This window comes from Elephas maximus, chromosome 2, assembly GCF_024166365.1.
Source record: "Elephas maximus indicus isolate mEleMax1 chromosome 2, mEleMax1 primary haplotype, whole genome shotgun sequence".
Taxonomy (NCBI): Eukaryota; Metazoa; Chordata; class Mammalia; order Proboscidea; family Elephantidae; genus Elephas; species Elephas maximus.
The window spans coordinates 49,934,445-49,960,683 of record NC_064820.1 but is presented as its reverse complement, the minus strand read 5'-3'; the positions used below and the strand labels follow the sequence as shown (position 1 = coordinate 49,960,683).

Sequence of the window (26,239 nt, the reverse complement as noted above, 5' to 3'; positions counted from 1 at the left end):
TGTTAACATTTCCTGCCTATCCAGTTTAGGTTCTATGATCCATTGTTTGCATCACTCACACGTGAAAGAGTAAAAACCTGTCCAAGACTGAAATCAGCTCAGGCTGAAACAAAAAAGCCTCGTGGTTAATTAGGCTTGAAGAATAGACAGATAAATCCAGCCACAAAGTTAACAGGAAACATTGTTCGTCTCAAGATCATGGGGCAGCTGTAAAATGCCTCTCCTTGTGCTTTCTTATCAGTGATGCCCCCAGACCTACTTTGCTGATGGGTCTTTTTCTTTCTGTCCTTTCCCCTTTTCCAATATAACAATGTGTTGAAACAGCCATGAGTTAATTGTTGTTGTTAGGTGCCGTCGAGTCGGTTCCCACTCAGCGACCCTATGCACAACAGAACGAAACACTGCCCGGTCCTGCGCCATCCTTACAATTGTTGTTACACCTGAGCTCATTGTTGCAGCCACTGCATCAACCCACCTCGTTGAGGGTCTTCCTCTTTTCCGCTGACCCTGTACTCTCCCAAGCATGATGTCCTTCTCCAGGGACTGATCCCTCCTGACAACATGTCCAAAGTATGTAAGACGCAGTCTCGCCATCCTTGCTTCTAAGGAGCATTCTGGCTGCTCTTCTTCCAAGACAGATTTGTGTTTGTTCTTTTGGCAGTCCATGGGATATTCAATATTCCTCGCCAACACCACAATTCAAAGGCGTCAACTCTTCTTCGGTCGTCCTTATTTATTGTCCAGCTTTCACGTGCATATGATGTGATTGAAAATACCACGGCTTGGGTCAGGCGCACCTTAGTCCTCAGGGTGACATCTTTGCTCTTCAACACTGTGAAGAGGTCCTTTGCAGCAACGGAATATGATGCTTACCCAGCACAACTTTGGAAGTTAACCTAAAGCTCATCCTGACAATTTACACTCCCGGTGATACACCAGCAGGGCTGAGCCTTCCTACTCTTCCCTGGGTCCTTATTTCCCTGTAAATTTTTTTAAATTATTAAACTAGCATATAAAACATACAGCAACATAACTAGAGCTCAAACTAACCAATATCAATCATGAGTTGAAACCGACTAAATGGCAATGGGTTTGGTTTTGGTTTTAAATACAAGTAGACGTGGTTCATTTAAAAAAAAAAAAAGATGTGATATAAGAAAAATTGAAATTGCTAAAGCACCCTCGCCTCATGTCAGCACCCAATCCCTAGTTAATCCCTGTTTTTCTCAATCCCACCTCATATACACCCAGTCTAGACTTGATCCCTGTTTCCTTCAGAGCTTCCCCAGAATCCTTCACCAGGAACCCAAACCTTACCAAAAACATTACCCTTTCCCCCTTGTAGAAAGGCCATCATAGTTCCTCTGGAGTGTGCTCCCTTGATTGCAAGTCAGTGACCTGATTTTGCTAGACTACAAGCTGGAGCCTGGTAGTCTTTGGCTGACTGAGCTTCACCAAAAAAAAAAAAAAAAAAAAAACCGTTGCCATCGAGTCGATCCCAACTCAGTAAACCTAGAGAACAGAGTAGAACTGCCCCATAGGATTTCCAAGGAGCAACTGGTAGATTTTAACTGCTGACCTCTTGGTTAGCTAGCATATGTAAATAATTTAAGCTTGTATTTGCTACTGCCCTATTGTGTGATGCTAGCAAAACACCAAGCTTGGGTGAGCCTAACACTGCACCCATGCAGCTGGAGATCATGCTGTCTGGCAAGTTTGTATCACTGAAGTCATGACCACTATCTTCAGTTGGGCTGTCTGCACAGCCAACGATCTTACTGTATTTCTCTTTTCAATCCCTTTTTTTTTTTTTTTTTAACTATTTCAAACCCTTTCCCTTGACTTCCCCTTCATCCCTTAACTGATGACTTGCTTCACAGGAAAAAAAAAAAAAAAAGCTACCGGACAAATGTATACAAATGCATCTGTGTTCACATCATTCCTTCTCTTCCAGTACAGGAATATTTCCTCTACTGTTGCTGTGGTTGTTGTTCGACGGCATCGAGTTGGTTCCGACTCATAGCAGCCCTATATACAACAGAATGAAATGCTGTCTGGTCCTGGGCTATCCTCACAATCGTTGCTATGTTTGAACACATTATTGCAGCCACTGTGGCAATCCATCTCATTGAGGGTCTTCCTCTTTTCCTCACATTTCCTTGCAAAAACAGTCCTATCTCTGCTTCCTAGCTACACTATTCAAGTGTTGATTCATTTTTCCATTTTTTCCCCTCCTATATGCTCTTCAAATCCACTATGGCTTCTGCCCCTTTATATATCCAAAGGCCCTCACAAGTCACCAATGACCTCCATGTCACTAATTCCATTAGATGCTTTTCATTCTTTAGTTTGTCCTTTGGGCAATATCTGACACTGTCAAATGACACCAAAATTGAAAACCTTTAGGTATCTAGGACACGATAGCTTGATTTCTACATTTAAGCTGTTCTCCTGGACACTTCTGCTGGCTTCTTTTCCTTTACCTAATCTGTAAGTATTGGTGTTCCTCAAAGCTCAGTGCTATGCATTCTTCTTTTCGCAATCACAATATCCTTGGACTATTTCATCATCGCCCATAGCTTTAATTAGCAGCTATCAGCCACTGACCTCCAGATTTGTTTCTGTCTTGATTCCAGACCTTTGCTAACTTGTTATTTCCACCTGGTACCCAAAAAAACCCAGTGCCGTCGAGTCAATTCCAACTCATAGCGACCCTATAGGACAGAGTAGAACTGCCCCACAGACTCACTAAATTTAAGTCATGTTATCCCTAAATTTGCTCTTCTCTTCCATCCTCCTCTCATTGATGGTGCTGCCGCCTATCCACTTACCCAAACCAGAAACCCTGGAATTGTTTTTGACTCCTACCTCTCTCAACCCCAACGTTCAATCATCACCAAGACTATAGACTTGATCTCTGAAATATTTCTTGGAGCTATGCTCTCCATCCTCACTGCACAGTCCCTAGCCTGAGTTGCCATCACCTGTCCTGCTGCTTTTCCAAATGCTTTCTACTGGGGTTCCCCATCTCTGCTCTTGCACCCTACAAACCACTCACCATTCAACAGCTCCAGGAATCTTTCTAAAGTACAGATAGTACCACAACACCCACCTACAGGAGACAAAGTTTCTTTCTACACAGGAGGTTCTTAGACATAGAAGTGAAGGTGGGACAGCGTCTTAAGCACTGTATAATGCAGACTGATGTTATAGATCAATGAAAACATGGTTGTCAAAATGAGACTAAATGGGCACATCAGCCCAGGGGCAAGGACAAGAACACAGGAGGGGACAGGAAAGCTGGTAATGGGGAACCCAAGGTCGAAAAGGGGAGAGTGTTGACATGTTGTGGGACTGGCATCCAATGTCACAAAACAATGTGTATTGTTTAATGAGAAACTAATTTGCTCTGTAAACCTTCATTTAAAGTACAATTTAAAAAAAAAAAAGGTCGAGAATGCCTTCATTTATACTTTACATAAAATTAGATCAATTTGCATATCAGAGATTTTCGTAAAGGAAGGTGAATTTAAGGAGTTAGATTTTTCCCCATCCCTTGGTGCTGCCACCTTTGCTTAAAGCCCTTCTAATGGTTTCCCTATGCTCTTAAGATAAAGTTCATGATTCATAAATTGATCATGACCTGGCCCCTGCCACCTCCATAGCTCATTTCAGGCCTCACTCCCCTCCCTGATCATGCTTAAACCACATCCATTTTCTTTCAAACCTGTTCTGAGGTAAGATCTTTCCCTTGGACCTCAGGGCTGTTTCCTCTGCTTGAAACATTTCTTCCTCTGTATTTCACCTGGATTACCCTTTGGATTTCAACGGAAATATCGTTTCCTCAACCTAGTTTAGGTCTGCCTTTTATGTGCTCTCACAGCCCCTTTGTATTTTCTCTTACCACAACTGTGGTCAAATGATGATTTGGTCGTTTCTTTTCAGTTAGTCTCTAGCCCGCAGGAAACTGGGCCTGTTCTCTGCTTTATCCCAAGTGTGCCTAGCACATGATAGGCTCTTCACAAATACTGGTAAATGGGAATAAATGCTCATAGCAATGAATACAGCAGACGTCTTATTTGCTATTTCAGGGAAAAAAAGATGTAAATATAGTTGAAGGCATATTTTCTGACACCAAATTGGGACAGGAAGAGGTCTCTATCTTTGGCCAAGTTTTTGAATTTTTTTTAAAACAACCTTATTGGTGTATAATCGTTTAGAGTTTTTAAACAATCAAGCATCACTCCACTAAAATCTTACCACCCTTGTGATTAGTTCTTGGCCGGAAGGCTTGAATATCAGGAAGCTGGTCCTAACCAGCTTTACCACAACCAGGGTAGACCGCTTCCGGCGAGATACCGAGAGTAACGACCGAGGAAGAGCAGACAAGACCCCGGACGGGCAACACACACCCTTCCCTCCGGCTGCAGGCCCCACCCCTACCCCTTTCCCTTTCCCTTTCCGGTCCCCTCCTGTTCCTTGCTTCCGGCTCCGCACTGCTCAGGGAGTGCGACGGGGCGTGGCCTCGGGCCGGGGCGGAAGGCGCGGGCGGGGCGGGACTTCCGCTCTTTTTCTTCCGGGGAGGTGAAGCTGCTTCCCGAGGGCGCGGGAAGAGTTGAACCGCTTCTGCGCGTCTTGTGCTTTTACTCGGCCGGGTCAAAGCCCCCGTCTCCAGCTACCCGGTCTTGGCGGACGTGTTGGCCACAACACTCTCGCTGTGGCCTTACTCCTCTACGGCTGTGATTGTTTTCTCTTTGTTGGTAATTTGTCAAATTCATCGAGAATCGTCACTTGAGAAGCAGTCGTGGGCAGGCGCAGACGCTACGGCCTCCAGCGTTTTGGCAAATTAAACGCAGGTGCCGTTGATTGGCATCACTTTCACAACTTCTCAGCTTGGAATTGCTGTGAGTCCAAGGCGTTTGGGTGTTGATTTCATGAGGCTTTTTCTGTAACTAAATAACGCATTTTAGAAAATGGGTTTCCCATTGTAATCGAGAACCTGTGGCTTTTCGGTCGTTAAACATACTCTGACATAATGTGCTGAGTGATGAGAATGCAAATAGGAAGAAATCAGTAGGGACAAAGTTGGAAATACGGGTTGGAGCCCTATTATGATTTCTTGTGATATGCCAGGAACTTGAGATACGCTGTATGCAGTGCAGTGATGTAAAGCGGTAGACATTGTCTGGGTTTCGGAAAGTTAGTTATGATAGCAATACTAGACGTGGCTTGGAGAGGGAAGAAACTGGAAAAATGTTCTAGACGGTTGCAGCAGTTGAGGGGAGAGTTGATGCTATGAAAGAGAAGAGAGCCAGGTTCAAGAGAAAGACTTACAGAGGTAAGATCAATAGGATTTGTTACAGGGGCTAGGAGGAGGTTACAGGGGTGTGAAGAGAGGCAGAGAGAGAAATCAAACATTGCTAACATTAGCTACTAACATTAAGGTGCCATTAACTCAAATTGCAAATTCAGGAGGAGCAGGGATTTTAAAATTTACTTGTTCTTTCATGATTCGGTGAATATTTATTGTGCCCTTATTATTTACCAAGGGTCCCTGGGTGGTGCAGTTAATGCACTTGCTGCTAATTGAAAGCTTGGTAATTCAGTTCACCCAGAGACACCTGGAAAGAAAGGCCTGGCGGATCTACTAGGGAAAAGTCAGCCATTGAAAACTCCATGGAACACATTTCTACTCGAGCGTGTGGGGTTGCCATGAGTCTGAATCAGGCTGTATGGCAACTGGTGCTTTTTTAAAATTATTTACCAAATGCTGTTTTAGATGCCAGGGATGTAACTGAATAAGACAGATAAGGTTCCTACTCTGGCTGAATTTATATCCTAGTGGGAGAAGAAAAAGGGCAAGTAAAAAAACAGGATCAGTTTTGATAGTGATTAATGTTATGAAGAAAAAAGAGAGAATGGGATAAGAAGTTACTGAGAGAGGGTTGGAAACAGGTCAGGCCTTTGAGGAAATGACATTTGTACTGAGACATTAATGATGACAAAGAGCCACCCAAGTGATTAGCCAGAGAAGGGACATGCTAGACAGAACAGCATAAAAGTCCTGAGATGCAAAAAAATTTGTTTAAATAACAGTGAAAAGGCCAGTATGGCTGAACTGTGCTGAACAAAGTGGAAAGAATTAGGAGAGGACATTCGGGGAGGTAGGTGGGGCCAGATTGTGTGAGGTTTGTAGGCCATGGTTAGGCATTTGGGCCTTTTCTAAGTTCAAATGGAAGCTCTTGGTAGGTTTTAAGCCCAGGGATGATAGATCTGATTTTTATTTTAAAAGATCCCTTGGGCTACTGAATAGGGACTGGACTTGAAGGAGGTAAGAGTTGAAGTGTAATCTATTTAGGAGGTATTGCAAAAGTTCTCTCTTGATGGGAATGATTAAGTTCCATTTTAGTTGAGTTTGATGTATCTGTGGGACAGGCACATGGAGAGAGGTATAATAGACAGCTGGAAGCTTTGGAGAGAGGTCAGGTAGACTTGGAAGTTCTCTAGAGAAAGAAGGTTACAAACCTGTTGCCATCAAGTCAATTCCAACTCATAGCTACTCTATACGACGGAGTAGAACTAACTGCTCCATAGGGTTTCCAAGGAACAGCTGATAGATTCAAACTGCTGACTTTTTGGTTAGCAGCCAAACATTTAACCACTGCACCACCAGGGCCCCGCAATTAAAGTTATGAATATAGATAAAATCTCAGGACCGACCATATGGTTTCGTATTTACTTGTATTTAATGTTTTATTTAATGTATTAAATGTTGTTAACTTGCTCTTGAGTCAACTCCAGCCTAATGTACAATAGAGCAAAACACTGCACATTCCAACATCATCCTCACAATCGCTAGCATGTTGGAGTCCATTATTGTGTCTGTCGTGCCAGTCCATCTCACTGAGAGTCTCCAACACCCTCGTTAGCTTTCTGTTTTACCAAACATGATGTCATCCTCTAGCAATTGATCCCTCCTGATGACATGTCTAAAGCAAGGGAATTGGATGGTGTTCTTTTGTGATCCATATGGTTTTCATTGGCTAATTTTTGGAAGTAGATCATTGGACCTTTCTTCAGAGTCTCTATTGGTCTGGAAGCTCCACTGAAACTTGTCCACTATGATTGACCTTGCTTGTGTTTGAGGTACTGGTGGCATAGTGTCTTAGTCATCTAGTGCTGCTAAAACAAATACCACAAGTGGATGGCCTTAACAAATAGAAATTTATTCTCTCATAGTCTAGGAGACTAGAAGTCTGAATTCAGGGTGCCAGATCCAGGGGAAGGCTTTCTCTATCTTGTCAGCTCTGGGGGAAGGTCATTGTAATCAATCTTCACCAAGTCTCAGAGCTTCTCTGTACAGGAACCCTGAGTACAATGGATGCACCCTGCTCCTGGCGCTGCTTTCTTGATGGTATGAAGTCCCCATGTCTCTCTGCTAACTTCTGCCTTTTATATCTCAAAAGAGATTGACCTAAGACACAACCTGATTTTATAGAGTGAGTCCTGTCTCATTAACATAACTGCTGTAATCCTGCCTCATTAACATCATGTTGTTGTTAGGTGCCATCAAGTCAGTTCTGACTCATGGAGACCCTACTTATCACAGAAGGAAACACTGCCCGGTCCTGTGCCATGCTCACAATCGTTGTTATGCTTGAGCCCATTGTTGCAGCCACTGTGTCAGTCTATCTTATTGAGGGGCCACTTCTTTTCCACTGACCCTGTACTTTACCAAGGATGATGTCCTCCAGGGACTGATCCTTCCTGACAACATGTCCAGAGTACATGAGGCACAGTCTTGCCATCCTTGCTTCTAAGGATCATTCTGATTGTACTTCTTCCAAGATAGATTTGTTTATTCTTTTGGCAATCCATGGTATATTCAGTATGCTTCACTAACATCACGATTCACAGATATCAATTCTTCCATGATCTTCCTTATTCATTGTCAGCTTTCACATGCATGTGATGTGATTGAAAATACCATGGCTTGGGTCAGGTGTACCTTAGTCTCCAAGGTGACATCTTTGCTTTTCAACACTTTAAAGAGGACCTTTGCAGCAGATTTGCCCAATACAGTGCAACTTTTGATTTTTTGACTGCTGCTTCCATGGGTGTTGATTATGGATCCAGGTAAAATGAAATCTTTGACAATTTCAATCTTTTCTCCATTTATCATGATGTTGCTTATTGGTCCAGTTGTAAGGATTTTTGTTTTCTTTATGTTGAGGTGTAATCCGTACTGAAGGCTATGATCATCAACATCATAGAGGTAGGATTTACAGCATGTAGGAAAATCACATCAGATAACAAAATTGGGGACAGGCACACAATACTGGGAATCATGGCCTAGCCAAGTTGACACATATTTTTGGAGGACATAATTCAATCAGTTCCACCTTTGGCCCTCAAAAAATTCATGTCCTTGCCACATGTAAAACACATGCACCCCATCACATCATAGCAAAAGCCTTAAATCCACTCTAAGTTCAAAATCCAAAAATTCTTCATCTATGAAATCTAGAATACAAGTTATCCTACTTCTAAAGTACAATGGTAGAACAGGCACAAGGTAGACATTTCCATTACAAATGGGAGAAATCGGAGGGAAAGAAGGGATAACAGGGACCAAGCAAGACAGCAGAACACATTAGATTAGCTCTTAAGGCTTGGAAATAATCCTGTGATCTCTGAGACCATTTAGACAAAATGGCCCAGCCCTCCAGACTCTGGGCATTGGCCATAATTTCCAGATTCTGGGTGGAGGCCCCTTGGTCCTGGGATTCAGCTGTACCTTCCAGGCCCACTGCACCGGTAACTCTGCTCCCTCAGCTTTGGGCAGCCCCATTCCCCTAGTCCATCTAAGTAGTGACCCTACCTCTTTGGCCCCAGCAGGTCCAGTTCTTCTGCCCCTTGGGCCTGTTGGTCCTGCCCCCCTCAGCTTTGGGCAGTGGATCTGGCCGCATTCCACTGGCACTTGTGAATGGCAGACCCACACTCCAGAATGAAGTTGTTGAAGATCTGACTCTTTGAAACCTAGGAGGCTGTGCCTCACTCTTTGAAGCCCCAGAGGCCATTGTTCCACCCTTTGAGACCCTTGGGGTTGTGGTCCTACCCTTTGAGACTGAGGCAGCTCTGTTTCCTGTGTTCCTTGTCTCTTCAGCTTCTTCCTGGTTACTTGGCTCTTGGCCCCTTGGGCCTTATTGCTTGTGTCTGCCCTGCTGGGGCAGGTATTCCAAAGCTCTTTAGCTCCACTGATAAGTGCCTGAAGGCACCCCGCTCTGCCAGTAAATTGAGTGCTGGAGGGCACTCAGCTCTATTGCTCCATGGGTCGGCAAGCCTAGCTCTACCAATAAGTGTTCAGAGGCACCCCACTCTGCCAGGAAGCCTCTTGCCAAAGGTACTCGGCAGTCCTGTTCTGTGGGTTGGCTCCAGTGCTTTCTCGCCCTACCGCTGCCATTTCTCTCCTGCTGCTGCTTTCCATCTGCTTGATCTCCAGTGTAACAGCTGTGTTCACTTCCTTCTGAATCCTCACACCAGAATTGTCTTTGCCATCCATAATTCCACCATCAGCCTCTTCAAGGCAATCTAGGCTTTTACTATTAGGTACTTTAAAACTCTTCCAGCCTCTATCCATTCAGTTTTAAAACTGCTTCCACATTTTAGGTATCTGTTAGAGCAGCACCCCACTCTTGGTACCAAATTAAGTACTGCCAGGAGCTAAGTGTGTCCTTTGGACCCTGGGGTCCCTGCACAGAGAAACTCCTAGACCAAGGGACTATTGATGACAAGGACCTTCCTCCAGAGCTGACAGAGAGAAGGCCTTCCCCTGGAGCTGGCATCCTGAATTCAGACCTCTCGCCTCCAAGACTGTGAGAGAATAAACTTCTGTTTGCTAAAACCATCCACTTGTAGTATTTCTGTTATAGCAGCACCAGATAACTAAGACACATAGCTTCCAGCATTATAGCAACACACAAGCCACCACAATATGATAAACAGACAGTGGTGGGTATCAAATGTAGCTAGGTTATATAAGTTGAAAGGGGGCAGGATAGGAAAAAACAAGGGTGGGGTGTAGGTGCAAAAGTTGCAAGAGCGTATATAGAAAATAAGAAGAGATGAAATGAGGATTAAGGTCAGTCTTGCAGAATCTTTGATTTAAGAGAGTGATGAAGAGGTATGATTAAAATAAAAACAGATGTAGAGAGAAAAACCATGGTAACAATGGTAGAAAAAAGAGGGGGCAGGGAAGAGAAGGTTTGGTAAGAAGGGAGACAACACTGTCACACCAGGTTTCATAGGATAAAGACTAAAGTTTAGAAACACATTGGTCATCACTGTGAAACAACTTCAGTTAGACAGGTGGGGGAGGAAGCTAGATTGCAGTAGATTGAGAATTGAAGGACGAGAAAGTAGACAATGAGTAGGTGCTACACTTGAGAAAATTATCGGAGGAAATGGTGAACTGGGGAAAGTGATACGTATGGAAACTTAGTTTTTTCTGACAGGCAAAACCTGGTCACAATAATAGTGGAAAGAGAGTGATATCCCAAACCCGTTGCCTTCGAGTCAATTCCAACTCATAGCGACCCTATAAGACAGAGTAAAACTGCCCCATAGAGTTCCCAAGGAGCACCTGGTGGATTCAAACTGCTGACCTTTTGGTTAGCAGCTTGTAGCACTTAACCACTATACCACCAGGATTTCCAGTATCCTAGTAGGGAGTGGGAATTGTCTTAGAAAGGAATAAAAGCATTTCATAGGATTTATTGTGCAACATTCACAATGCTAGTTTGGACACTGTCACGTGTGCTGTCTCATTTAATCCACTTAATGATCCTAGTACTATCCCCATTTTACAAATGAGGGAGGAAAGAAGCCCCCAAAACTTACCTAAGATATAGCTAGTAAATGGTGGAGTGTGGATGAAACCTGACCCTCTAATTCCCCTTCCATCCCACCTCCGTGGAAAGCATGAGGAACCTAAGGCATTTCGAGATGAACTTGCTCAGTGGTGACATGGAACTGCTTCCTTAATGCCAGACTGGGGACTAGAATCCAGATATTTGGATTTCTTTTTCAATGTTCATTTCACTTATGCTGAATAGATACTTTTGGCCATTGCATTCTACAGGAAAGTCTCTATTCCTGAATATCATGAAGAAAAAGGCTAAGCATTGAACCACTAGTTTGTAATATGGCATATCATTCACAGAAATTGAACTTAAGGAGAAGTAAAGCTACTAAAATTGTAAAGGCTGTTACAATTTGGTGGCTATCTTCTCACATTGGAGTAAAGCCCTAGGGGTTAATCAAGGCATTCTTTTAAGGATATTAAGTTCATATCCTGTAAGTATAATCAGATATCACTTTTCCTACAACAGAAGTAAGTGCAATGCCTGCATGTTTTGGCTGTGTTCTTATTTTCATGGAACTTTCGTACGTTAAAAGAACTGTTTGTGCTCTGTTTTTCCTAACTCGTTCAGTCTCTCACTTGGAAGGACACCTTCTCTCTAGTCATAGTGATGGCAGCTGAAGTTCGAATGGTACTTTATGAAGATGATTCCGTGCAAGTACAATATGTCGATGGTTCCAAATTGCAGCTTTCTCCTTGTGGCTCTGAATTTTTATTTGAAAAGGCACCTCCTGTTTCAGCACATCCTTTAGAGCTACCGGAAAGAATTCGTCAAAGGACACAGTTTGTTATTAGCACTTACCGAGTAAGTAAAGGTGATATAAAAACTATTCTTTTTGAGGTGGGCTAGAATATGAAAAGTAGTATTCTGGATTACAATAATTGGAGGTTGATTTTCAAATCATTTTACATTTTATATTTCTTTTTGTAGGAGCAACTACAACGAGCTCTAGATTTTCGAAACTCTTCTGCCACTTTCCCTTTTCTATCTGAAAGCATCATACCTTCTGAAAGAAAAAAGGTAAGTATTTTTTAAGTCTCATTTTCATAATATTTGAAGATAAGTAATTAGAAATATTTCTTCATGACCCTTGGAAATAAAAACTTTGCTGTAGAATTCATAGGCCTGTATATTTCACCAGACAACAGTGTTTTGATATTTTGTATATTGATTGAGAACACAGAAGTTACATAGTTCGTTTCCTTGCCTTTCTTTGTAGCCAAGGATTATATTCAGAATTTTTCAGATTGGTGACTTTCATTTTCACAGTTCTCAAAATTAAGAAATTATGAGACTGTTTTCAGTAGTTTATGTGTAGTTATTTTTTAGTATATAGTAGAAGTGTAATTACTTACAGTATAAGATTTTATTCTTTTGCTTGCATTTTATTTTGAACCAGGAATAATATTAAACAGATTTAATAACACCAATATGGCATGGGTACCTGCTGGTCAAAATAGATACCTTATCAGAACAGGTATATTGGCTGGATATCAGCCCTGTTTTACAGGTGTGGAAACTAAGTCTTAGAGAGTTTAATTTGTCCATGGGCAGTTTCTAAGTGACAAAGGATATGAACCCAGTCTATCTGACTCCAAAGACTGTGTCTTTTAACCACTTTCTGTTACCTTTCTTTGCTGTTATGATGGCTGTTGAGGAATTTTCTCTTATGTTGTCGAGTGGCAAAAGACCCATCAAAAATCTTAAGCTGTGCCTTAGTCTAGAAGATTATTTTTCCATTGTCTTTTGAGTAACTTTATTCATTAAAACTGCATAGCTTGTCTCTGATCCTGCAGTTGTATTAGATAGTATAATTCTTCAAAAGAGAGAACTTTCTTAACTGACCATCCTTATAAACCAGCTTTGCTGTTAATGAATTCTGCCCTTAATTTTATCACCCTAACAAATGTATCCATAGGGCATAACCCATGGATTCAAGTAAATGGAATGACTCAGATTATACACATAGGTTATCAGTGTAAATTTGAGGATTCTTGACAATAGTTTTTTGTTTTGTTTTTTTTTTAAATAAATTTAATGTTGTATGTAATAGGAGTTGAGATGTTTAACAGTTGGGCAAAATTGATTGCTATGCAACATCTTTTTTAAAAAGTATTTTATTGGGTTTTTGGTGAAAATTAACACAGCAAGATAGGTTCCCATTTGACAAATTCCTCACAAATTGTTCAGTTACATTTTCCACAGTGTGTCAGCGTTCTCTTTAATTGTGTTCTGTTTGTACCATTTTTAGCACTGTAGTTTCCCTGCCACCTTATCTTCTCAACTTGCTTTAAAATAAATGTTGACCTTTTGGTCTCATGCAGATGATATTTTAGTAGAGCACCATTCTTATGTGTAGTATCTTTTATTTTGTGTGCCACTCTGCTATTTTGATAAAAGATGATCTCGGGATAGTTGCAGTTCAAGAACACCTGCTATTTTTTACGAAAAAATGCAGAAGACAGAGGCAGTACCTATTACGAGCCTGTTTGCTATTGGTCAGGATCAGTTTAGCTCTGAGTAATTTAATTTTTTTTAAATGTTACCCTTTAAGCCATCTGGAATTTATTTTGGTATATGGTGAGCCAGGTACTATCTGGGACAGGTACTTCGTACATGTTATCCTATTTAATCTGTATGATAATCCTCTGAGATAGCATTTCCCAAATGTTATTCAGCAATTCCAGTACCATTTATTAAATAATTCTTCCTATCTCCCTTGCTTTGCAAACTTAGTTTATCACATATAACATTTAAAGATATGATTGAGTCTTCTTCTGTGTTCTCTGAGATGTTTTATCAATGATTTTTATGTATAGCTCCATACCACTTAAGTTACATTTGTTTTGAATATAATATGCTGTAGTGCCAGTCCTCCCTCATTTCTGTTTTTTTTTTTTTTTCAGAGTAGACTTTTGGGGAGGGGCCCACAAAACTCACCGATCGCTGATTTATTGTACATATTGTACATTTTAAACCAAAATATACTTAATCTAATAAATATAATCAGTATTTTTTTGTTCTCTTCTATTTTTTTAAATCGGTACATGTGTATGTATGTTTTACTTCTCTTTTTCTGAGAGAGATAATTGTAACAATATCAAATATTCTGTAGAAAGACTACATTTAAACGGACACCTGGGTCATTTTTCACACTCTCTCAGTGGTAAAATGCAAACAGAATTTTAAGAGCTTTCTTGCACAATACTTGAACATCAAATGTATGGAAAAATTGCGCTATTCACAGAAAACGTTCACTATCTTTTTCCTGCTCAATTCAGCAAATCTTCGTTGATGTCTCAGAAGTGAGATGGCCCATTCTCAATACTGATGATGCTGTGATATGTATGGAGAGTGGCACCGTGAAGATATCATCTTTAGATGGTCATGCGTACCTTTGCCTGCCCAAAGCTCAGCATGAGTTTACAGTACATTTTTTGTGTAAAGTTAGCCAGAAACCAGACTCATCTATAGTATTGTCAGAAAAAAATAATCAAGCCAAAAGGGGCAAACTAGTTGAAAAAGCAGACAAAAACCGTACTTTTGGAAGTTTATCCAGACAGAAACTAAAGAATAAAGAAAATGAACTTTATTGCCATATCATGAAATCCAAAGAACCTTCAGAGAAGAAGAGTTGGGTAAATGGAACGGAAGGAAGGGAGGAGCTGCCTGTGCCTGGCACAAAACACACTGGTGTATACACATGGGTAAATCAGTGTTGGTCTGTGGCCTCCTGTCCAGAGGAATGGAAATACCCTTTGTCTTTAGCAATTAATTTTCGTAATAAAATCAGTGAAATGTCTAAAATAGATGCAGATACAACCCAGGATAGAGTTCTAACTCCTGCTGTTGCAGAAGAAAGAGGAGAAGAGGTGTCTGTTCTTCCCAAGGCCCTATTACTCAGCTGTCCTGTCCCACACCTGCACAGGTAATGGAAGAATGATTTATTTTTCTTAAAAAAATTTTTTTTTAATTGTGCTTTACACGAAAGCTTACAGAGCAAACTATTTTTTCATTGAACAGTTAATACACATATTTTGTGACATCGGTTACCAACTCCAGGACATGTCAACACTCTCTAATTCTTGACCTCGGGTTCCCCATTACCAGCTTTCCTGTCCCCTCCTGCCTTCTAGCCCTTGCCCTACGGTTGGTGTGCCCTTTTAGTCTCCTTTTGTTTTATGGGCCTGTCTTATCTTTGGCTGAACGATGAACCTCAGGAGTGACTTCATCACTGAGCTGTGTGTCCAGGGACCACACTCTCAGGGTTTCTCCACTCTCTGTCAGGCCAGTAAGTGTGGTCCTTTTTTTTTTTCCTTTTTGTGAGAATTTTCCTCCACCTCTGTCCGGGATCCCCTATTACGATCCCTGTCAGAGCAGTCGGTGGTATCTGGGTACCATCTAGTTGTGCTGCACTTAGTCTGGTGGAGGCTGTGGTAGTTGTGATCCGTTAGTCCTTTGGAGTAATCTTTCTGTTGTGTCTTTTGTTTTCTTCATTATCCCTTGCTCCAGAAGGAGTGAGACCTGTGGAGTATCTTAGATGGCCACTCACAGGCTTTTAAGACCCCAGACGCTACTCACCACAGTAGAATGTAGAACATTTTCTTTATAAACTGTGTTATGCCAATTGAGCTAGATGTTCCCTGAGACCATGGTCCCCACAGCCCTCAGCCCAGGACTTTGGTCCCTCAGGGAGTTTGGATGTGTCTCTGAAGCTTCCACGACCTTGCCTTGGACAAGTTGTGCTGGCTTCCCTAGCATTGTATTGTCTTACCCTTCACCAAAGTTATCACTTATCAGTTATCTATTTAGTGTTTTTTCCTCCCATCCCTCCCCTCCCTCATAACCATCAAAGATTGTTTCTTTTTGTGTGTAAATCTTTTCATGAGTTTTTACAGTAGTGGTCTCATACAATATTTGTCTTTTTGCGATTGACTTATTTCACTCAGCATAATGTTCTCCAGATTCATCCATGTTGTAAGATGCTTCACAGATTCATCATTGTTCTTTATCATTCCATAGTATTCCATTGTGTGTATTACCATAGTTTTTTTATCCATTCATCTGTTGATGGGCACCTAGGTTGTTTCCGTGAATGATTTATTTTTCATAAAGCTTTTGTCAGAGCTAGTCTTTACCTAAGAATAATTTTTCTTTCTAAATCATCTGGTGTCATTCGTATGGAAAGTTCATTCAGTTGATCCAAAACTTTGTTTATAACTAATGGAAAATAATTTCCCTAGCAGACATGTTGGTTGTGTTTCATATTCTGTGTTCACGCATTGAGTGTTTACAGAAGGCTGACTATACACTGGATACTTTGTGAGGCACAGAGATTGTAGGGATAACTAAGACATAGACTTGATGGCACTGGAGGAGAGGAGGAGTCCCTGTTTTCTAGGAGCGTAGAGTCTAGTGAGGTCACTGCCCCTGAAAAGATTATTAAAGTGTGGTGATGGCACAGGGATCTGCACAGGGTTCTGTGGGAGCGAGCACAGAGGAGCATCTGCTGCAGTTCACTGGAGCACGTTACTTTGATTTCTAGAGCATAGATCCTACAAGTTTATGGTCATGGGTTCTTCCAAACCTAGCCCCAGAGGCTGCTTTTGTCTTTGGGTAAACATGGAGAGGCTTCTAAATGGCTAGATATAAACCTTATACTACCACGAGGGTTGCTATGAGTTGGAACTGACTCAGTGGTGATGGGTAAGAGATGAATAACCTAATACAGCTTCTTCTCACTTATTGACTATCTCATCTGACATTTTGCATTTATAACAATAGTAAAAAATCTGACTATTTTGTGTATTAATGACATACATCTGGCAGTAATGAATGTCAAGGTGCGAGGTGAGAGTAATGCTGGCTGTGATGGCTAAGGTTATGTGTCAACTTGGCTGGGCCATGATTTTCAGTTGTTTGGCAGTTATGTAATGATGTGGTCCTCCATTTTGTGATCTGATGTGGTCATCCTCCATTTTCGTATAATGCCAGTTTTGCATAACAACCTGGTCTTTGGCACCTGACCATGTCGATAAGTGGGGGGGGAGGTGTAGTCATAGATTTGTAGCAGTCAGTTTCTATAAGTAATGCAGTAATAACAATAGCTGATACTTACAAAGCCCTTATTATGTGTGAGGCACTGTCATGAGTCCTTTACCTATTTCATCCTCATATTAATGCCATGAGGAAAGTCCTGTTATCCCATTTTATAGATAAGGAACTTGAGACATAAGTGTTAAATAACTTGGCCAAGATCATACAATTAGCACGTGTAGAACTAGAATTTGATCCCAGGCAGAGTCTGGGTGCATAGTTGTTGCTTAAAACAAAATATGGGGATGATTTTTAGGCTTTTGGTGCTAATTTAGTTAAAATTTGAAGTTTTGTTATTACGAGTATTCATCAAAACAAATTTATGATTCTAAATTAACAATTTTTCAGTAAGTTGTCATTGGCCTTAGGTTGAAATCCATTATCCTTAACAGGTTTCCACAATCTGGTGCCTTCTAATATCTGTAGCCCTCAACTCTCTCACCACTCTTGCCCTGCTTTCTCACTCTTGCTAAACTGGATTTCTTGCAGTTCTTTGAATGTTCCAGCTCTTCCATCACTGCACATGCTGTTTCTTCTGCCGGGAATGCTCTCACTTTATCACTCTAACTGCTGGCTTGTGTTCATTTTCAGGTCTTGGCTTAAGCCTCACTTCCTTAAGGTTGTTTTTCCAAAGTTCCTAGACAGAGTTAGGTCTTTACACAATCCCATAGCATTTAGTACTCTTCCTTTCTTACACTTGTTTTTTAATATTTAATATCTCTGCCAGATAGAAATCTCCATTGAGGACAGGGACCATGTCTGCTTTTTTGGGTATTATATCCCCAGTGCATATAGCACAGTACTGGCCCACCATAGATAATTGTAGTAAATATATATTGTTTGAATCCAAGCTGTATTTTAATGGTTAGTAAAACTGTTAATTTATAAATAATAAGATTATTGGAAATACTGAAAAATACCTGGAAAAGTAAAACTCATTTTAAAATTTTATTAATACCCTTTTGTATTAGTTTTTACTTTTTTTTTTATTAAATCAAGCTAAGCAAGAAATACATCTTGTTATAGTAGCACTCTTTTGTTGACTTTTAAAGGTAAGTATGTTGAGCAGCCAGAATTAATAGCTTGTATTTTATCCATTACAGGTGGAATTTCTGTGATTCATCTTTACAGAGACAGTTGGATGAAGAATATTCCTACCCTGAACTAGTGAAAGTGGTTTGGTATAAGGGTGTTACATATAGGTAAGACACCTGTGTCTTAGTGGGGTCACACGGGACAAGGCTAGCCTTGCAGACAGATTCTCACAAGACGACAGTTTCGTTGGGGTCACCATGGTCCTGTGATCCTGAGTTTTACATGTCTCAAAACTTTATCAGTGCACACGGGTCTTGTGACTAACTCACGTTTAACTATGTTCACAAGACTTGTGTGAAAAACAGGAAGCCAGTGAAGGATCAGTTTAACTGGTAAATGAAATATTCGTATCAGCTATTTCAGATACTCTTTCCAAGGATTATGGGATCCACCTGTCTGAATTCGTCATCAGTAACTTAGCATGGAATTAGAGAAGTCAGGGAACCTTACGGGAGATTTCAGTTTTCATTCATGCAGCAGATATTTACTGGGTGGCTGCTACGTGCCAGCGACTACTCTGTTGAATGATCCCTAACCCCCAAGAAAGTACATCTATCTAGAGTTGGCCAAATTCCGAGTTTCACTTACGTGAGTTATGCCGAAAAAGCGCATTTAACTTTTTGTTCTTTGGGCTCTCTTTTTCTTGCATGAAGACCCACTCCCTTTTGACAACATATTCTTCAGACATTTTTCAATAAAATTGATTTGTCTTAACTTTTTTTAACGTGCTGTACATACCGAATAGCTTGATTGTATCTGGTTGTTCCAGGTATAATCAGTCACCTTCTTTTAGGGGATGGCTCCTTCTACAGATGACAAATCTCTTCCACCAGATATTGATTCTACTAGTTTCATTCTCAAAGGTTAATGTTATTATTTAACCTCTCTACAATAGAAATTGCTTAGGTAACTGTTATGTGTCAGCCCTGTGATTGGCATTGGGGATACCAGGATGATAAGACAAGATGCCTGATATCCAGAAGTTTAGAGCTTAGTTGCTGAAATATATACGTAAACCAAGTCTGCGTATTCTGTTTATCTTTTGACAGAAAGTTAATTAGCTGATTAGGATATAGAGTATGAGATGATACGCTTCTCTGGATAAGCAAAAGGCCATATTTATTTGTTCTTTTTTTTTTTTTTTAATGACTGCCTTCATGCATATTTTAATCTTGAATAGAAAAAAATTTTTTTTTTAATTATTATTTTTCTTCCTTAGACTTACCCATAAAAATGTGAACTCAATAGAGATTTATCCTGGAGATGGGTCTGTTTTCAAATCAGAAGGAGCGTATTTTGGGAACTATTTTACATATTATCCCATCCAAGAAGGACCAGAAGAGGTAAGCCTACAAAGAGGTCTCAACTCAAGATTTTTTGTATATAGCTGTTTCTAAATCATTCCAAATGTATATGGGGAAATTTGGTCTTTACATATAAACATTGCTTGCTATCCCCTAGCCCGGAGAAGTAACAAAATCTTAACTGTAGCATTAGCACAGTAACTACTAACAACCTAATTTTCCCTGTATTCTCACCCTGCTGTCATCCATTTGCTAAGCAATTTCTATTTAAACAGAAGCTGAATTTCTTCTGTTGCAGAATTTCTCAATAGGACATGTGCAGACCAGCAGCATTACTTTGCATTAATATGCTGTTTTGAATTAACATATTTTTAATATTTGCCTATGAAAAAGTACACTCTTTTTTCATTACCATGTAATTGTATCTATTAAACACTTCTTAACTCTTATATCTTTACATGCAATTAGAAGATTGAATGAGATTTCTCTGTTGTTAAAACAATGAAACATGATGCGTTTATCAGACCGTAATGTAATTATGTAGATATTATCTTAATGAGTCTTAAGTTGCTTGTTCTCAGCCTGACTGTCTTAGGCTGGATTCTCTAGAGAAGCAAAACCAGTGAAGTGTATAAATATATATATAGAGAGAGAAGTTTATGTCAAGTTAACAGCTCACATGATTGTAGAGGCTGGAACATCCCAGGTCCATGAATCAGGATAGAGGCTTCTTTTAACTCACATAGCCACAGGGGCTGGTGAACTGAAGGTCAGCAGGTCAAAGAGTAGGACTCTTGCTCATAGGCTGTGAAGATTAATGAATCCTAAAATCAGCAGGCAAGACTGCAAGGCTTCTTCTGATTCATGTAGCTGCAGGGGCTAGTGAACCCAAGATGGGCAGGTTGGAGAGCAGGATTTTGCTCACAGGCCGTGAAGATCGGTGAATCCCAAGATTGGCAGGCAAGACTACAAGGCTTCTCCTGATTCACATAGCTGCAGGGGCTGGAGAACCCAGGATCGGCAGGTTGGAGAGCAGGACTTTTGCTTACAGGCTGTGAAGATTGAGAATCCCAAAATCAGCAGGTAAGCTGCTAGCTCAAGTCCCAAGAACCGAAGATCAAACTAACAAGAGGCAGCTGCAGGATCCAGAATAAGCCAAAAACCTTGGCAAGGCGAGCAGGACGGAAATAGATGGTGGAGGGCGGAGAGATGAAGGCTGAGGGGGCAGTGAGCCCCCACAGGCCTTGCCCCCACCCGTACTACTCAGCAGATTCCATCACGGGGGTGATCACATACCAGATTTCAACAAGGAAGTGATCATAACATTATACAACTGCCAAAGCACTGAGAATCATGACCCAGCCAAGTTGACACAGCCTTATCCATCACACTGACATTTGACACCCATGCTTTTATGGGGTCACCATAATGTCACACTACTTTGCAGAGTGGAACGTAATATGTTTTCTCTATTACAGAGTAAAGTGAGTGATAAAACTATCAGCTGCTAGGGAAAAGAGTTAAAAATGGAGCAGATTTTTTTTTTTTTTACTATAGAAAATTTCAAGTTTATATAAAAGTGGAGAAAGAGGCTAGTATAATGAACACCCATTTACTCATTTATATTTCCCACTGCCCCTTTTACCTCCTATTTATTTTTTAGTAAATCCCAAATCATTTCACTCATAAATATTTTGGTATATATCGGAGGAGATTCTTAACTGGAGTTTATTGGTAGGAAAGTATTCATTTATTCAATAAATATTAATTGGACACTTACCCTTAGGCAGGTGCTCTATTAAGCACTGGGGATGAGGAAGAGAAGACTTGGTCCCTTCCCTGAAGGGTTCACAGTTAAGAGGTCAGTCAGGCAAACAAGGAAATGAAATGAAAATGTGACCGGAAGTTTTATGTATTTTCTTCTAAATACATATTTGTGTGTGTGTGTTTCTAGTGTGTGAGACAAGTAAGCAGTCAAATAAAGTGGGTACGCGTGTTCACACTGCTCTCTGTCAGGGAGTTCACAGATCCACAGAATAATATACACATCTTCCGGGGGCTTCAGTTTTACTCAGGGGTGTCAGGAATAGGGGTAGTAATTTTTATACTGAGGCAGACATGGAGTGGAAGCATAAACTTTTGTTTGTTTGTTTTTAAGTATGAGCTGTTAGATAAAATGCAAAACACCAAGCTTTGCATTTGTAGTAGACTCATTTGGGCTTTACTCTCAGGCTCTGTTTACAACCCATTCAGTCTCTGGAAAGATTTAGAAACAGCTGATTTTTTGGAGATAAAAGTGTTTGCTCCTTACTTGAATACATACTCCAAAATCTGAATGAATAAAAAAAAAACTTCGTAATTATTAGAAGAAAATACAGAATAGTGTTTATAATCTTGTAAGCATGATACAAAAACCCAGAAGCTGTAACAGAAAAGTTTGATAAGTTTGAAATTTTAAAACTCATGTTAAACTTTAAACTTCTGTACAGTTTCAAAGATTTGAGAGAAAATACTGCATACTACAAATCAGTAATGAAAACACCACCCACCCCGCAAAAAAGGAAAATGAGCAGAGTATATTAATAGTTAAACCATAGAAAAAGCATTATAAATAACCCATAAATATTTGAAAATAAATTCAACTTTACTAGGTGCATCAGGGAAATGCAAATTAAAATAACAATGACAACATTTTTCACTCGAATTGACAAAAAACTAAAAAAATTCACAGTACCTAATGTTGGCAAGGATGTGGGAAAAGGGGTACTTTTCATAGTGTTGACGGAGTAAATTGGCTCAGCTTTCATGGAGGACAATCTGATAATATCAGGTAAAATTCATCAGAAATTCTGCATTTAGGTACCTGTCCTAGAAAAGTATTTGCACATGTGTGCAAAGAAGCATGGCAAGGCTGTTGATGGTGGCAATGTTTGTAATAGCAAAAAACTGGAAACAACCTAAATGTACATCAATAGTGAAATAAGCTATCATGATCAGATTATGGGAAATGCTGCAAAACAGTTAAAAAGAATAAGGACAATGTAGATGGACTGAGAAGTAGGTATTGAAAGATCTCCAAGGAATATCATAGAATGCGAAAAGCAAGCTGCATAAGAACATGTACAATGTGATATCTCTGTGTAAAGAACAACAACAAAAAAAACCCAAATATATGTATTACTACATACATACATGTAAATACACAGGGAAAAATCTGGGCAAATACACACAGAACTGAAGTGATTACCTTTGAGGAGAGGTCTGGAGTTTTGTGAGAGTGCAATCAGGGGATTACTTTTGATATTTTTAATATTTTTTACAACAAAAACATTATTATTGTATAATTTAAAAATTCAGCGAATAAGGAAGACCAAAGAAGAATTGACGCATTTAAATTATGGTATTGGTGAAGAATACTGAATATACTGTGGACTGCTAGAAGAACAAACAAATCTATTGTGGAGGAAGTACAGCCAGAATGCTCCTTAGAAGCGAGGGTAGCGAGACTTTGTCTCATGTACTTTGGACATGTTATCAGAACGGACCAGTCCTTAGAGAAGGACATCATGCTTGGTACAGTAGATGGTCAGGGAAAAAGAGGAAGACCCTTAACAAAATGGATTGACACAGTGGCTACAACAATGAGCTCAGACATAGCAACGATTGTGAAGATGGTGCAGGACCGGGCAGTATTTCATTCTGTTGTACATAGGGTCACTACAAGTCCAAGGGCACCTAACAACAACAATTTAAAAACTGAAATAGGAAAAAGGAAAAATGGAAAAACATCATAAAATACCCTTGAAATATGTAGATTTTAGATTGTTAAAAAAAACTGCTCACTTTGTCACTATGTAAGTGGATATTTTCAGAAAAAATAGCTAAGTACGGTAATGGCCAAAATTAATTACAAATGAGATATTTCATTTTGAACTAATTTTCAGAGGAAAGAGAAAACTTACTCAATAAGTAACCTTCCTCCAGATAGACCAGGAAGTCTGTTCTCCGTGTGCTCTCTACTTAAACAGGCGACAAGGTAAGTTCTTTGCATTCAACTGAATCAAGCGTAATGTGTCAGAAAACTTCTTTTTCTAAGTGGGATTCCTCATATTCATTCAAAAGTTACATTCTGATAGCCTGTAAATTACTCTCCAATTGCTCAGGAGGCACTGACTTTTTAATGGTGGTGGAATGAATGATTTGGAAAAGGATAGCAAGAACAGTTGCCCAATTTGAAAATGCATTTTCTAGTGGTTAGGGGTAAGGTTGAGAATTGATAGCTACAATAAAAATATATGTCTTTGGTAAAATTTGTTAACTCTTCTGGGTCTCAAGTTTCATTATTTATAAAACAAGGTAATTAAGAGTACTTCTGGCTTTGAAATTTAAATATGGAGAAATACCTATATGTGGAGAGCAAGTGCTGCCTGGAAATAAATACCTTTTCTCTGGATAAGTGTGACATTTCTGGTCTTTGGAATTAAGTTGGAGATTTGATGATACATTTTAAATTCAGTACTTCTTTACTATCCTCAGAGTAATAAGGATTTTTGAGAATGTACAAAGGATGAAGTATATTTTGAGTCTTTGGTTTATGTGTTTTTATTCCTCCTAATTAATTAATCTGTGGCACCTAGAAGAGTGGAAGTGGATTGTTGAATTATTTATTTTTATAATTTATGTCCAAACAACTTCCCAAGTAGAACTGAAGGAGCAGAATTTATAATTTGATTTTCGAGGGACACTTGATTCACGTCACCACTACTTTAGGCTATGCTAAACCTTTTAGGCACTGTGAATCTATCACCTCTTAAAAAGAAACCTGGAGGCGGGGCCAAGATGGCGGACTAGGTGGACGCTACCGCGGATCCCTCTTGCAACAAAGACTTGGAAAAACAAGTGAATCGATCACATACATAACAATCTACGAACTCTGAACAACAAACACAGACTTAGAGACGGAGAACGAACAAATACGGGCAGACAGCGATCGTTTTCAGAACCAGGAGCCAGCGTACCAGGCAGGTGACCTTCGGAGCCCAATCTGGGGCAGAGCCCAGGGGGCAGACGGCACAGATAAGGGGCCCAGCCCTACCCCCCGAACTCATCCCGGGAGGGAGCCTAGCCGGTTGGCGTGGGCGGCGTAGCGGCGCAGCTGGTGGGAGAAGCACCCAGGAGGCAGTGACTGATCTTGGAGCGGGGAGAGCAGCGTCCCAGCCGGGGAGCCGTCCCGCAGGGAGTTTGGCAGGAAGCGGGCGTGGCACGAGCGTGGGGATCAGCTATATTTCCCTAAAGCGACCCGGGGGGGCCCAGACGTTCGTGTGGGCAACGCCCACCCAGTTCGCACGTGTGGCGCGGCGCACCGGAGGGAGAAGTCCCCGGGAGGAAGTGACTGGTCTCAGAGCAGGGAGAGCAGCGTCCCAGCCGGGGAGCCGTCCCGCTGGGATTTTGCCGGACGCGGGCAGGGCGTGAGCGCGGGGACCAGTTATATTCCTCTGAATAGACCCCGGGGGCGGGCCCAGCCGTTCGTGCGGGCGATGCCCACCCACTTAGCGAGAGTGGTGCGGCACACCGGAGGGAGAAGTCCCCGGGAGGAAGTGACTGGTCTCGGAGCGGGGAGAGCAGCGTCCCAGCTGGGGAGCTGTCCCGCTGGGATTTTGGTGGGTGTGGGCGGGGCGTGAGCACGGGGACCAGTTATATTTCCCTGAATTGACCCCGGGGGCGGGCCCAGCCGTTCGTGCGGGCGACGTCCACCCAGTTCGCGCGAGCAGAGCGGCGCGCCGGAGGGAGAAGCCCCTGAGAGGAAGTGACTGGTCTTGGAGTGGGGAGAGCAGCATCCCAGCCGGGGAGCCGTCCCGCCGGGATTTTGGCGGGCGCGGGCGGAGCGTGAACGTGGGGATCAGCTCTATATTCTGAGGTGCTACACTCCTAGCTCTCTGATCCCTCCCCCACCCTCCCCAAGCGGCTCCATTAACATCCGAATACCCTGATCCAGAGGGAGAATTCAGATAGGGATCTGACTGCATATTTTTTTTTAGCTGATTACCTGGAAAAACTAGTTTCCCAGTGATGGCTCGGAGACAGCAGTCCATATCAAACCACATAAAGAAACAGACCATGACAGCTTCTCCAACCCCCCAAACAAAAGAATCAAAATCTTTCCCAAATGAAGATACAATCCTGGAATTATCAGATACAGAATATAAAAAACCAATTTACAGAATGCGTAAAGACATCACAAATGAAATTAGGCTAACTGCAGAAAAAGCCAAGGAACACACTGATAAAACTGTTGAAGAACTCAAAAAGATTATGCAAGAACATAGTGGAAAAACTAATAAGTTGCAAGAATCCATAGAGAGACAGCATGTAGAAATCCAAAAGATAAACAATAAAATTACAGAATTAGACAATGCAATAGGAAGTCAGAGGAGCAGACTCGAGCAATTAGAATGTAGACTGGGACTTCTGGAGGACCAGGGAATCAACACCAACATAGCTGAAAAAAAATCAGATAAAACAATTAAAAAAAGTGAAGAAACCCTAAGAATGATGTGGGACTCTATCAAGAAGGATAACTTGCGAGTGATTGGAGTCCCAGAACAGGGAGAGGGGACAGAAAACACAGAGAAAATAGTTGAAGAACTCCTGACACAAAAGCAGTGCTCAGAGGCCAATTTATATCGATAAATGCACACATACAAAAAGAAGAAAGAGCCAAAATCAGAGAACTGTCCCGACAACTTGAACAAATAGAAAGTGAGCAACAAAAGAACCCATCAGGCACCAGAAGAAAACAAATAATAAAAATTAGAGCTGAAC

At 41.0% G+C, this 26,239-nt stretch overlaps 1 protein-coding gene across 1 annotated transcript in view; it reads left to right on the top strand.

The window, feature by feature from the left end:
* Positions 1-4,588: 4,588 nt before the first annotated feature.
* Positions 4,589-26,239, top strand: part of C2H5orf34 (chromosome 2 C5orf34 homolog) — a 35,296-nt gene continuing 13,645 nt past the window's right edge. Inside the window, exons 1-7 of the mRNA XM_049863359.1 lie at positions 4,589-4,904; positions 11,493-11,726; positions 11,853-11,942; positions 14,204-14,850; positions 18,122-18,220; positions 19,333-19,456; positions 23,362-23,453. Coding sequence (XP_049719316.1) covers positions 11,532-11,726; positions 11,853-11,942; positions 14,204-14,850; positions 18,122-18,220; positions 19,333-19,456; positions 23,362-23,453 — 1,247 coding nt within the window. The 5' untranslated portion in view covers positions 4,589-4,904; positions 11,493-11,531. The remainder of the gene's footprint in view (positions 4,905-11,492; positions 11,727-11,852; positions 11,943-14,203; positions 14,851-18,121; positions 18,221-19,332; positions 19,457-23,361; positions 23,454-26,239) is intronic.